The 13,612-nt window shown below is 45.1% G+C and overlaps 1 protein-coding gene and 1 long non-coding RNA gene across 2 annotated transcripts; one reads left to right on the top strand and one right to left on the bottom strand.

Moving 5' to 3' along the window:
* Positions 1-3,487: 3,487 nt before the first annotated feature.
* LOC120662236 lies at positions 3,488-5,135 on the bottom strand. The gene is made up of 2 exons (XR_005670211.1): positions 4,630-5,135; positions 3,488-3,948 (listed from the first exon to the last, which is right to left on the bottom strand). It is a non-coding gene; the product is annotated as an uncharacterized LOC120662236 (long non-coding RNA).
* Positions 5,136-7,449: 2,314 nt separating this feature from the next.
* Positions 7,450-8,839, top strand: LOC120662235 (nicotianamine synthase 3-like). The gene has a single exon (XM_039941397.1). The coding sequence runs from the start codon at positions 7,599-7,601 to the stop codon at positions 8,649-8,651; it is 1,053 nt and encodes a 350-aa protein (XP_039797331.1). The 5' UTR covers positions 7,450-7,598; the 3' UTR covers positions 8,652-8,839.
* Positions 8,840-13,612: the final 4,773 nt, after the last annotated feature.

Here is a 13,612-nt window from a genome sequence, read left to right as displayed (position 1 = left end):
GTAGAGAAGAAGAAGATAAGAAGAAGATGGCGACCGAAACAATAATACTACCAAGCATGCAGTAGATGGCAGCACATCACTAGTTGGAATAATCCGCATGCTGTTGGGCGCTAGCTTTACCGTTTCACAGTCGCATTATACTTATTTGGATAGGAATTGGTCTGCGTGCAGCACAGGTAGCAGTAGAAATAATGCAGGTCGTTTTCTATCGAGGAAGAGAATCGAATCGAATCGATTGGCAATTGGTCTGAGTTGAAGTTTGGTTGCGTTGCGTCAGTCGCAAGCAGCATGTATCATTCGTGCACTCGCAGTATCTCTATCTTGTGATCCTAGAAGACTCGTGGCCGCCACAAGCCTCCCTCCCTTTGCATTAGTTATTTTGCCCATACAAACACGCAACGACCATGTCATTGTCGCGATATACTATACGTATCGTCGCATGCAACTTGGCGAGTGGACATCCATTTCGATCATTATTTCTGTCAGCTGAAAACATTTCAGTATGTAGCGACCAAATTCAATAATTCAATGCAGCAGGTTCCCTATTGCCTCTTATCTTTTGGACATACTGTATAGATGCGCGCATAGAAAAGTTATCAACTTAGAAAAGCCAAATCGATGTGAGCTAGCTTTTACGCTGTCGATATTTTTATCGCCTGCCGAAAGGGCCGGCATTGGATCAACTGGCCGGCTGCTGTAGATCAAAAAGCAGTACAGTTGGGCCATTTGCAGATGAGATATGATGCCGCCGGTGATGGAGGTCTGACCATATATCACAAGTGTACTCTAGCAGTTTCATTATTCTTTCATCACAGCATGCACTTCAATTCAATTCTTCGTTCATTCGTTGAGATAGACCTAGCCTTTTCATTTCTTCGATCGGTTAGTTGTACAGCTAGCAGCAAGTAAGTCCATCTCAAGCGCGCGGCTGCCTTGCCTTTTAACGATTTCCAAGGGCCAACAAGCTAATAAGGCACTTGCAACAGTGACAAACCAAAACGAGAGGAGGAGGAGGAGGAGCAGTGGTGGTGAACTGGTGACTGATGGTGAGCTAGACAGATATATCGAAGAAGAAGAAGAGTGGAATAATGAAACCCCAGCCGGCCATCCAGCACCAGCACCAGCACCAAATAAATAAATAAATCCCAGAAAGCGCCAAACCGCTTTCACGTCGAGTCGTCGCATTTTTGTTTGCAGCTATAGGTGTGTTTACATCACTTTGCATTTTATATTTTTGCGTTTTTGGAAGGGAATCTTCAATATTTGCTATAGGGTTTGTAGCTAGCTAGGCTCCTATTTCCTACTGTATTTGTGATGAGGAATTATATATATATTTATGAGTGTGCACTGTACTACTGACTGTTGCCTGAAACAGAAACGCTTCGATCGGTGTCTTTCTTTTCTGGGTGCTGAAATTTGGATACTGCTGGTCACTGCGGATGTATGTAGGCCACCGCCCGATCGATATGATATGATCCTTTTTATTAGCCCCTCGTTGCATGCAACTACCCTCCTTTTCAGGTGCACGGCAAGTGATGTGTCACCATATATTCTTCAGAGAACCATATATATATATATATAATACTAATAATGTTCGTTGCAGATCAGAGATGCGTATATATACATATATTCCCTGATCGAAGAAAAAGAGGGAGAACTAATTAAAGAGATACATCTTTTGAGAAGTCAACCATCTAGTAGTTTTATTTAATTTTGTTGCAGACCAGTATATACATTGATCGATGCATGCATGTATGTATATCACTCTTCGTTCTCCAAGTATCCATCATTAATTACTAGATACACTAGCTAGCTATATATATCACTCTTCTCCAAGGAGATACTTGTGAGGAATCCGGGACACTTTAGTAGTAGCTAGCAGTAATCTTGTCGGTAACAGGGGATTCCTATATAGCTAGTGTAGTATATATGTCATCATAATCTAGTAGTACTATATAAATATCTATATTATTACCATTGTGTAATAATAATATCCTCTCCGGTCCACCAGCCGGTTTGTGATGCATCACGCATATACTGCTATTGCTAGGTGATGTTCTTTTTCCTTGTAAACATGTATTTTTTGGGAATAAAAATACAGAACCATTTTGAGCAAAAAAAAATGAACCACTGTAACCGTTTTTTTATACTGCCATTACACAGCAATTCCTTACTTCACAAAAATGATCACCAGCAACAGCCGGTGCCCATTTGGAATCGTCGGACATGTACAGTACGGGGCATTATATAATATATGTATATATTAAAAACAAAGCTGTAGCTAAGGTATAGCCGCCTGAAGGTAGATCTATCCTGTGACGGAACCGCCAAGTTAAAATACTTAATTAAGTGTAACCGCCATCATTTGAACGCATCGGGCGCATTATCTTAATTAAGTGTTCCAACCCACAGGTCGATCGAAACACACCAGTAGTCTCGCACAACGGCGAGCGCAGACGGTAACAGCATGATATAATTTCACAAAAATAGTAAATAATATTAATACATTTACAAAACAACTTTCAATATAGAATTAATATAAGAAATGACAGCAGCGGAAGAGAGTCTAACCTATGGAAAATTTTATTGGAAAACAAATGAAATAAAATAAAGCAATAACTACAACGGCGCGAGGACGTCACATCGAGCCCACCGATGTGAATCCCAGTTAGCTTCATCCTGCAGCAGCTACCTGAAAACAATTTAACAACAAACCCTGAGTATACTAATACTCAGCAAGACTTACCCGACGATTGGGTATACTTAGCCCACATATCTAGACATGCAAGGCTTTCTGGCTGGTAGGTTGTTTTGCAGAAAAGCAACTAAGAGTGGATCCTTACTTTCCATGTTTTAGCTCATATTCTACATAAATTATTATCCTCTAGATATTTGCAGTAACCTCTCTAAAACAAACATAGTAGGGTACACTGTTTCATTTAAGCCTCATCCATCTTATATGGTTCATATCCCATTTCTCTTACTATGATGCGACTCGGTGATTAAGGTGCTCATATCCGAGAGCGACTGACGGCGAATCGATCCGATTTAACCTTGCAAGGTGGACCTAACCAACACGGCACGCATAAGCCCCGTCGGACCACACGCACCAACCATTTCCCCTCCCCGCCTCTAACTACAGAACCGCCCCACTAGCGTATAGTCAGCCGAGCCCTACGAGAGACCACCAAAAGTAAATACATGCATCCCAATTCTCCGCGGCCACTCGACTACCCTAAGGGGTGGGAAGGAATCCTGTACTTTCGAAGCAAGGCAGTACTAGGCTTACCGGTTTCGACTACCTCCTACTTCTGGTATGCGGTTAGTACAATTCAAACATGATCAGCAGGGCCAACAATGGTACGGTCCTTAATCGACACGGACGGGGCTAAGACACCCAGGAACCTTGTCCTGCTGCCATACCTACATCTCATTAACCTTCCCCGTCCGGTCTCCATTTCCATTCTTTTTCATATCTCACACATTGAAGTATAAAGATAATTATATATCTCGCGAGTAACCGGCAATTACTCGACTTCTATAAAAAAATCATATATCTCACGAGTGACTAGAAATCACTCGACTTCTACCGAGACCTATTAAGCATGGCATCGCTATCATCCTATACATACTAGTATAACTCAAGGGAACCTAAGGATCATGCAACTAGGGTTCCAAATAATTACTAAAACTTAATACATAAATAATAAATAAACATATATATAGTGAATCATAATTTAAAATAATAGGACATGCACCGGGGCTTGCTTGGGGGTAACACTAAGTTAGTGTTAATACTATTAAGGCCTTGGGCGCTTCCGCCCTTGGGCCGGGTCTTCGGTTGCCTCAGTGGGTCCTTCCATTTTCATGAGATATCCACCGAACACGTCTTGTAGTTCGGCTCCATCACCGCGTGCTTCACGTCCGCGCGTTGTACATCTAGGGTACCTAAATGAGGTGCAACAATGCATATGTATAAATGCATGGACGATGCAACAAAAAATGCAGCAATACAAGCACAAGATCACCATTACCTAAACCTAAACAACTACATAAGCGGAGGATAATTAAACCTTACACGAGCCTAACAAAGTTAACCCAACTGGTTTTATATTTGCGCATTTAACAATCTAGAAAAGTATTTATCTAGTATAAATAAAACTGCACATAAAAAGTTGTCAAATAACACATTTCATGGTTCTACCATGTAGAGAATAAAAATACAAAGCTAACAAAATTGGTTTTGTATTTTTTCTATTTTTGTACAATTTTCTACGTATTTTACAAGCACTGAAGGTCTATGCTGATCTGATGATCCGACCCAACGCCGGATGATCCGACCACCACCAGAAAGTTTTGGCTTCGGATTGCCATTAAGTCCCCATGGTCGGATGATCCGGCCAAACTTTTTGCCTCTGGAAGGTGCCGGATGATCCGACCCTAGACCGAATGATCCGAACCTGGGAATTTCTGGAGTGAGTTTCGTGCACAAAAAGAGAGTTGGGTCGGATGATACGGTACTAGGCTGGATAATCCGGACCTGGGTGGGGCGGCGGCACGCGTGCGGCGTGTGGCGGCGCTCCGGCAAGGAAGCTTCAGGAAAAAGGGCAGGGAAGGTTGAGGGCTCACCGGGGAATCGATTCTTGGGGTCGGTTTGGGCGGAGGAGGGCCGGAGACGCGGATCGACGTGAGGGGGCGGAGCTCGGCGGTGCTCCAATGGCGGTCGGCGGTGGAGCCGTCGATTTCCTTCGATTCGGCTGGGGAGGAGCTCAACTAGGGGCTGGAGAAGATGGAGGAGGTGGCGAGGGAGCTCAGGGCGCGAAGAATCGAGGCATGGCGGCCGGAGGAGTGAGATCGACGACGAATAGAGCTCCGGGCGGAGCTTCCATGGCGGCCGGAGATGGAGGGGCTGATTCCGGCAGGGTAGAGCTCGAGCACGGCATGGGGAGGTGTGGAGGAGGTGCGGGACGAGGTTGTGGAGGTCCTTGTGGAAGGAATCGACGAATGGCGGCCGAAGATGGCCAGGGCGCCGGCTTGAGCGAGCTCCGCTCGGCTCGGTCTGGAGGAGAAAGAAAATGAGTGAGTGAGAGAGAAAAGAGCCCAGGGAGTAGATAAGGCCGGGGAGGTCCGAATGATCCGGCTCTCACTCGGAAGATCCGGATTGGATGTTACATATCCGATCGACGAAATGACGACACCATGAACTCAATCTCTGGGTAGCCTGGGCTCCCTCGCATCATTGTTCTGCCCAATAAAGTTGCTATAGCCTTTACATAATTTCTTTAGGTACACATGCTCATGACATTTTTTTCTTCATAACCACTGACAACAAAGTTGCTATAGCCTCTCTAGGTCCACACACTAGCTGTATGGGTATCCATAAATAGTTTGTACCACGAGTAATTTGAATAGTCATACGAGATTCACAACAGATCCATATCTTGCTCATATTTTAATCGAACAAAATGTAAAATGAACGGTTTTATCATCGCCCCTTACTCGGATCAAGCTATCTTACGTGGCACGAGATACAACTTGTGTAGATAGGCAATCCATGAAAAATCACATGAGATCTGTTCATACATCTATATCTCATGGTATACTAATCATTGAGAATATAATGTCGATTGGCTGTGTCCATTGAGCTCTCTTCGAGTTGATTTGATATAGGCATCAGTTGTGTAAATTGGTAGGTTCCTATAGATATATATTGGTAGCTGAAGTGCGAAGTAGATGAAATACCAGAAATATAGACATTGTGTACACGGTAATGTTTATTTCATTTCATATCTGAGAATATTATTTGACTTTTTGTATACGCTTTGAATTTTTTTAAGCTCCGTAACAATTTATATATAGTGTGATATACTAGATATTTCACTATTTTTTGTTTCATTTTTTATATTTTGTGATATGCCTATATTATTGACTCGTGTTTATGCTTTGAATCGCTCAACAAGCTCTGTAACTATTTATGTGTGTATGTACTTTCTCCGTTCCAAATTATTAGTCATTTTATCTTTTCTAGATATATTTATTTTACTATGCACCTAGACATGATATATATCTAGATGCATAGTAAAAAATTATACATCTAAAAAAAGGCGAGTAATATAATTGGGACGGAGCAAGGGAGAATGATTGAAGGCCTTACATAAGTAATAATAATGGATAAAACCTAGCAATAATGGTAGTCATTGTTGAAAGCCATATCCATGATTGATATATTTTATTTACCTGAGGTCAGAAGGTGAGGGAGGCAGCCCCATACGCACGCCGATCGATCTTTAATAATTTAGCTATGTGTGAACACGAGATATTCCTCTACGTATGTACATACATACATACATACGCATGAAGAAGGCATGAAATGAGCTAGGCACCGTATCAACTCAGACCTATATATATATATATATATATATATATATATATATATATATATATATATATATATATATATATATATATATATATATATATATATATATTGTTTGAAGAATACACATTTGGACGAATAAAAGAAAGCACGTACGTATGGACGAAATAGTCCAATCCCACCAATAATCATTGGATCCGATAGGTTATAAGTTTGCTTGGAACAACGTACATGCATTCTCAGCAGCACAAATTCTCATTATTATACAAAGGTACTAGTAGTCTACTATAGCAACAACTTGAGCTCTTCATTTGGGCTAGTAATATAATTCTAGAAGACATTTTCTTAACAAAAATAATCTGTTATTAATTAGGATAAGCAGTGTGGATAATGTGACATAATATATATTTGTATGCATCGTTGTCATCGACAGTAGTAGCCCACCGGAATTTAATTTAATTAATACGAGAGTTTATCCTTTTATAAAAACATAATGTTAACGAGGGATGCATCGGATTGCCCAAGGTAGTTCAATTTGCCCGTAGTGTACGTACATGTCATTTAAAATGGCGACCACAAACCTTGTCAGAATCGTACGTATATCGAACAAAGCTAGATAAAGCACTTGTCGAGAGTTGCAGCTGCAAGCGTGCTAGCTGTAGGTAGCTACCTAAGCCAAGTTACGTACGTATGCTATAGCATTAGTTAGTATATCCTTAATTTTTTGACGCGAAGCACTAGTATATCTTTTAAAGCGAGCTCAAAATATATACAACCAACTAACCAAGCATCTCACCCGCTCGCATACACTCAGTCTAGCTAGCTGAGATGAGCCATGCTAGACATAGGCCCTTGTGAACCCCAAGGGCCATCCATCGGCGATCAGACTGAATATGCTGCAAGGAAGAAGAACCAACCAACGGTCCAGGATGCACGCGCGCATGCATCTCGACCGACGCCACTTGCATTGGGCGGCCGGGCCCCATGCTGCTGCCACCGCCAAAATATAATTGCAGTGGTAACTGCGAGCTACTCGTAGCTATATAAACCCCCCAACTGCCGCCCCAGGGCTCAGTCAGGCCTGAATGCCATTGCCATTGCCATTGCCATTGCCATTGCCATTGCCCTTGCCCCCTCGATCAGGTCGTCAGGTCAGTCAGAGCTGACGACGACGAAATAAAATTTAAGCAGCTAGCTAGCGTGCCCGCCACGCGCCATATATATGGTCGTCGACATGGGGAAGAAGGAGGAGGACGAGCTGCAGCTGCTGGTCCGACAAGCGGCCGTGAATGATGATGATGATGAGCAAGTCCAAGCACTGGTGCGCAAGATCTCCGGTCTCGCCGCGGCCATCGCCAAGCTGCCGTCCCTGAGCCCGTCCCCCGAGGTGAACGCGCTCTTCACCGAGCTGGTGACGGCCTGCGTCCCGCCCAGCGCCGTCGACGTCGCCAAGCTGGGGCCCGAGCTGCAGGCGATGCGCGCGCGCCTCATCCGCCTCTGCGCCGACGCCGAGGGCCTGCTGGAGGCGCACTACTCGGACCTCCTGGCCGCCTTCGACAGCCCGCTCGACCACCTCGCGCTCTTCCCCTACCTCAGCAACTACATCCTGCTCAGCGAGCTGGAGCACGGCCTGCTGGCGCGCCACCTGCCCGGCCCGCCGCCGGCGCGCGTCGCCTTCCTGGGCTCCGGCCCGCTCCCGCTCAGCTCCCTCGTGCTGGCGGCGCGCCACCTGCCGGCCGCGTCCTTCGACAACTACGACATCTGCGGCGAGGCCAACGAGCGGGCGCGGCGCCTGGTGCGCGCCGACGCCGACCTGGGCGCGCGCATGGCGTTCCGCACCTCCGACGTGGCCCTGCTCACGCGGGAGCTGCTGGCGTCCTACGACGCCATGTTCCTGGCGGCGCTGGTGGGCATGGCCGCCGAGGAGAAGGCGCGCGTGCTGGAGCACCTGGGGCGCCACATGGCCCCCGGCGCCGCGCTGGTGGTGCGGAGCGCGCACGGCGCCCGGGCCTTCCTCTACCCGGTGGTGGACCCGGAGGAGGTCCGCCGGGCCGGCTTCGACGTGCTGGCCGTGCACCACCCGGAGGGAGAGGTCATCAACTCCGTCATCATCGCGCGCAAGATGCCTGCTGCTGCTGCTGTGCTGCCGGCCGGCGACGCGCACGGGCACGGCGCGGTGCTGAGCCGGCCGTGCCTGTGCTGCGAGATGGAGGCCCGGGCGCATCACAAGATGAAGATGGAGGAGGTGGCCAGCATGGAGCAGCTGCCATCCTAGATGCATGCAGTTTAATTTGCAGCTGTGCCGCCATCCTATCCAAATATATATTAATAAAGCAGCAGCAGCCATCTTGTTGCTATCTTTTTCTTTGTCTGTTAACAAGTATGCATGGTTAATTATGATGGCATTCATATTAATTTTGTAATGAACGGTGTGAGTCTTAGTTGGTGAAAAAGTTTGGGTTTTGATACTGTAGCACATTTCGTTTCGTTGTTATTTGACAAATAATATCTAATTATGAACTAATTAGGCTTAAAAGACTTAACTCGTGCTAATTAGTTAGACTGTGTAATTAATTTTTTTCAACTGCATTTAATATTACATTTAATATTTCATGTATGTGTTCGAAGATTTGATGTGACAGATACTGTGTAAACTTTTTTGAAAACTAAACAGGGCAATATCCCCCCGAATGATTGGACTACTGCAGAAGTGTAGCCAAACGATTGGACTACTAGCTAGAAATGTGTGCCAGCCATTTCAAGCAGAGCAGGCAAGCTGCAGATGCTCAACCATGCATGTCGATGGGAAGACTAGACCATTGCGCTGCAACTTGTCCCGCAGCTTCGTCAAAGATAACCTAGATGGGACAATCTAGGTCTTGTTTATTTGCGTCCGTAAAATTTTTAAAATGAAATTTTTATATATTTAAAATATTAAATATAGACTAATCATAAAACTAGTTACAGAACTCGTCTGTAAACAACGATACCAATCTAATGAGTCTAAGTAATCCATCATTAGAGCATATGTACTGTAGTAACTATTGTAGTAATTTAGTGTCTAATTATATTCTAATTAGGCTCATTAGATTCGTCTTGCAATTTACAAGCAAACTATGCAATTCATTTTTTATTTTATCTAGATTTAATACTCCATACATATAAGATTCTCTTTCGATGTGATAAATTTGGAATTTTGAATTTTACATCTAAACAAGGTCCCAGTATATGTTACCGTCGTTAGAGGCAGGCAGCAGACAGTAGCTTGCTTTTTTTTTGACGCCTCTCATTTGGGTACAGCTGTAATATCTATTCATACACGCACGCACGCACCACCCTCCACACGCACACCACACTCACACCACTCGTGTACAATCAGATCTACAACTACACACAGATACGAAGGCCACGTCCTTCTAGAGACCACCGGGAACCCCCAAGACTCCGTAGGCGACGGGCGCGTCACAGTCCCTTTGTGGCTCCACGCGTGAGAGACAACGAAAATTTTATTTGGGGCGAACCCCGGTGAGAGACGCGAGTTGCGATTCTGAGAATCGAACTCGCGCCGGCTGCACGCCCACCGGCTGACCGTCGTTAGAGGCAGGCAGCAGACAGCAGCTTGCTTTTTTTTTACGCCTCTCATCTGGGTACAGTTGTAGTATCTGTTCATACACGCACGCACGCACCACCCCACACACGCACACCACACTCACACCACTCGTGTACAATCAGATCTACAACTACACACAGATACGAAGATTGCGTTTTTCTAGAGATCACCAGAAACCCCCAAGACTCCATAGACGACGGACGCGTCGCAGTCTTTTTGTGGCTCCACGCGTGAGAGATAAGGCGAACCCCGGTGAGAGACGCGAGTTGCGTTGGCTGCCTTTTTGTAGTGCGCAAGTCAGAGTGAACTTCTTCTTTTGTTTTGCGAATCTACTAACGGGCCATCTCTTCATCTTCATCTGCAAAGAATTCTCGACGTGACAACACGGAGGTTCTGGAAATGGCAGCTTCGGCTTGGCAGGTGGAATTGAAGTCGAACGGAACCAACTGCTTTCGCACCGGGGGAACAAGATCCGGAAAATCGATTATGCTCCTGCGGAAGTATCTACTCGTAACGGAATTTCAGGTGTGGTAACTCTGACACCTTTAGCTTCATCGAAAGGTTAAGGGGCCACGCTTCGTTAAACAGGCTAGCTACAAAACTACAATAGTTAAAGAGCACGGACTCGATGGCTCTAAAGAAAGAGCTACCTCACCTCAAGATTCTGAGAATCGAACTCGCGCTGGCTGCACGCCCACCGGCTGTGCTAGCCACCCGAGCGCTGTCCGGTTCTCATCCAAACAGATGGTGCATAACATCACGGCAGTGTTCTGTGTAGGAAATAAACACAACCAGGACGGATCCCTGGGGGGCGAAGCTCGCGGAGCACGCAGCTCCCCCACAGCTCGCGACGGATTGAGATTCAGTTATTTACTACCACCCCTTGAGAGCCGTCTATTGCAAGATCAATGGCTAGATTTGGGTGAACAGTTTTCGTGCTGCAGTACAAAACAGTAACTATGCTACAGTATTTTGCTACAGTAAGAGGCAAGTTACTTAGGGCCTGTTTGGCTCCAGGACTTTTTCCAAAAGTCCCTATCACATCAAAAGGAATCTTACTATTTTATATTATTAAATAAAATCTGTTTATAAATGTTTTTTGACAGCTGAGTGCTTTTTCGCGAGACGAATCTAATGAGCCTAATTAATCGATGATTGGCTACAGTGATGCTACAGTAACCATTCGCTAATCATAGATTAAGATACATCATTAGATTCGTCTCGCAGTTTAGCCCCAGGGTTCTGCAGTTAGTTTTATAATTAATATTTATTTAATAATTCTAAATACTAAAAAGTCCCTAGGACTTTTTTGAAGTCCCTCAATCTAAACACCCCCTTAGTCCCGATCCGCTGGGGACGCCACCCCGCCCCTAGCTGCACCGCGCGCCCCCGTGCTGCACTGCTGCAGCGTCGTGGTTGACATATCTACAAGTTGGAAATTGATTGGCGAGATCCGACGTGGAAGTTGAACACAGACACGGAAGGAAAGGACTGTTTTTTTTTAAAAAAAAAGGGGAGAAGAGCAGCAGCGAGCGAAGAGGCAGTTGCATGTTCGAGTGGGCTGCTGGCCCATGCGCTGGTATTGGGGGCCCAAACCAATTGCTTCGAGGAATTTATTTTTATATTTTTATTTTACAAATTTTTAGAAATATACATCAAACCAAAAAATTTGCAGATCTCTACCAGTACTGCTAAATGAGCTAGCTATAGCCGGATGAAACGGTGGGAGGTGTGCTGTACCAACTTTACTGCCAGTTTATGCGGTGGAATTTTCTTGGTGCGGAAAGCTCATTTTCGAAAAACCATAACTAATTTATATGGACTGGAATGAAGATAAATTTTACATGAAAATTGTAGATCAGCTTTGTAGTTCAAATATTTTTCGTTTTCGGGTATGTGTCCACTGGGACAAACGTGCCAAGATTATGAGAACGAAGTGGTGGAAACTTAGAGGGGAAGCGGCACAAACGTTTAAGGAGAGAATGCTAGGTGAGGGGTCTTGGGAAGAAGGAGAAGATGATGACGATACGTGACTAAAGATTACGACATGTGTCCAGAATGTGGCCTCAAAGTTGCTTGGCGTGAGTAGGGGAGGCAAACAGAAAGGGAAAGACACCTAGTGGTGGAATGACGAGGTGCAAAGGACTATTAAGAAGAAGAAGGGATGTTTTAAGCGCCTCTACCTTGACAAGAGTGCAGCCAACATCGAGGACTATAAATTAGCGAAAAGAGCTATAAAGCGAGCTGTAAGTGTAGCAAAGGGTAAGACATACGATGACCTGTATCAGCGATTAGGCACGAAGGAAGGAGAGAAGGACATTTATAGGATGGCTAGGATCCGCGAGCGGAAGACACGGGACATCAACCAAATCAAATGCATTAAGGATGGGACGGATCGACTTCTAGTGAAGGATGACGAGATCAAGGGCAGATGGCGAGAATACTTCGACAAGCTATTTAATGGGGAGAATGAGGGCACTATCTTTGAGCTAGATGACTCTTTTGACGATACCAACAGATGTTTTTTGAGGAAATTTCATGAGGCAGAGATCGAGGAGGCTTTGAAGAGGATGAAGGGCGGTAAAGCGATGGGCCCTGATGGTATCCCCATTGAGGTGTGGAGATGCCTAGGTGACAGAGCGATAATATGGTTAACTAAGCTTTTTAACCTTATTTTTCGGTCAAATAAGATGCCTGAAGAATGGAGAAGAAGTATATTAGTACCGACCTTCAAAAACAAGGGAGATGTTCAGAGTTGTACTAACTACCGTGGGATTAAACTGATGAACCATACGATAAAACTCTGAGAGAGGGTTATCGAGCACCGCATAAGAAAAGTGACAAGTGTGACCCAAAACTAGTTTGGGTTCATGCCTGGAAGGTCGACCATGGAGGCGATTTTCCTAACACGACAATTGATGGAGAGATATAGGGAACAGAAGAAGGATTTGCACATGGTCTTTATTGACCTCGAGAAGGCGTATGACAAAGTACCGAGAAATATCATGTGGTGGGCCTTGGAGAAACACAAAGTCCCAACTAAATACATTACCCTCATCAAGGATATGTACTATAATGCGATGACGTTTGTCCGGACTTGTGGTGGCGACACCACTGACTTTCCTAGTAACATAGGCCTACATCAGGGGGGTCGGCATTGATCCCTTATTTACTTGCATTGGTGATGAATGAGGTCACAAGGGACATACAAGGTGATATTTTGATACCCCGGCCCAGGGCTTAATAGGATTAATAGGATACTCATACCAATAAGTTGCAACTTCTTTTCCGGAAGCCGGTTTCCAAAGAACTCCGAGGTTAAGCGTGCTTGGCCCGGAGAAATTTGGGGATGGGTGACCGACCGGGAAGTTCTTCCCGGGTGCGCACGAGTGAGGACAAAGTGTGCAGAAAAGACTGGTGTTGGTCTGTGAGGACAGTCTATGTCCTAGAAAGCAGCCAGATGTAAGCGAGCCCGGCCTCGGAGAGGCGGGACTGTAAGGAACATAGCACCATTTATGCCATTTCAAGTGATTTTGGTGATCGAATGACAACACAACACTTGGACTAATATGATTGTTAAGATGACCATTCTCAGACCAAGTGATGACAAAGAGAAAGAGAAGATA

The sequence above is a fragment of the Panicum virgatum genome, chromosome 2N (genome assembly GCF_016808335.1).
Source record: "Panicum virgatum strain AP13 chromosome 2N, P.virgatum_v5, whole genome shotgun sequence".
Taxonomy (NCBI): domain Eukaryota; kingdom Viridiplantae; phylum Streptophyta; class Magnoliopsida; order Poales; family Poaceae; genus Panicum; species Panicum virgatum.
The sequence above is the reverse complement of the archived record's forward strand: the minus strand, read 5'-3'. Positions and strand labels throughout refer to the sequence as shown.

Excerpts from the sequence above, each read along its gene's own strand:
- LOC120662235 (XM_039941397.1), top strand. The coding sequence starts at position 7,599 with ATGGTCGTCGACATGGGGAAGAAGGAGGAGGACGAGCTGCAGCTGCTG.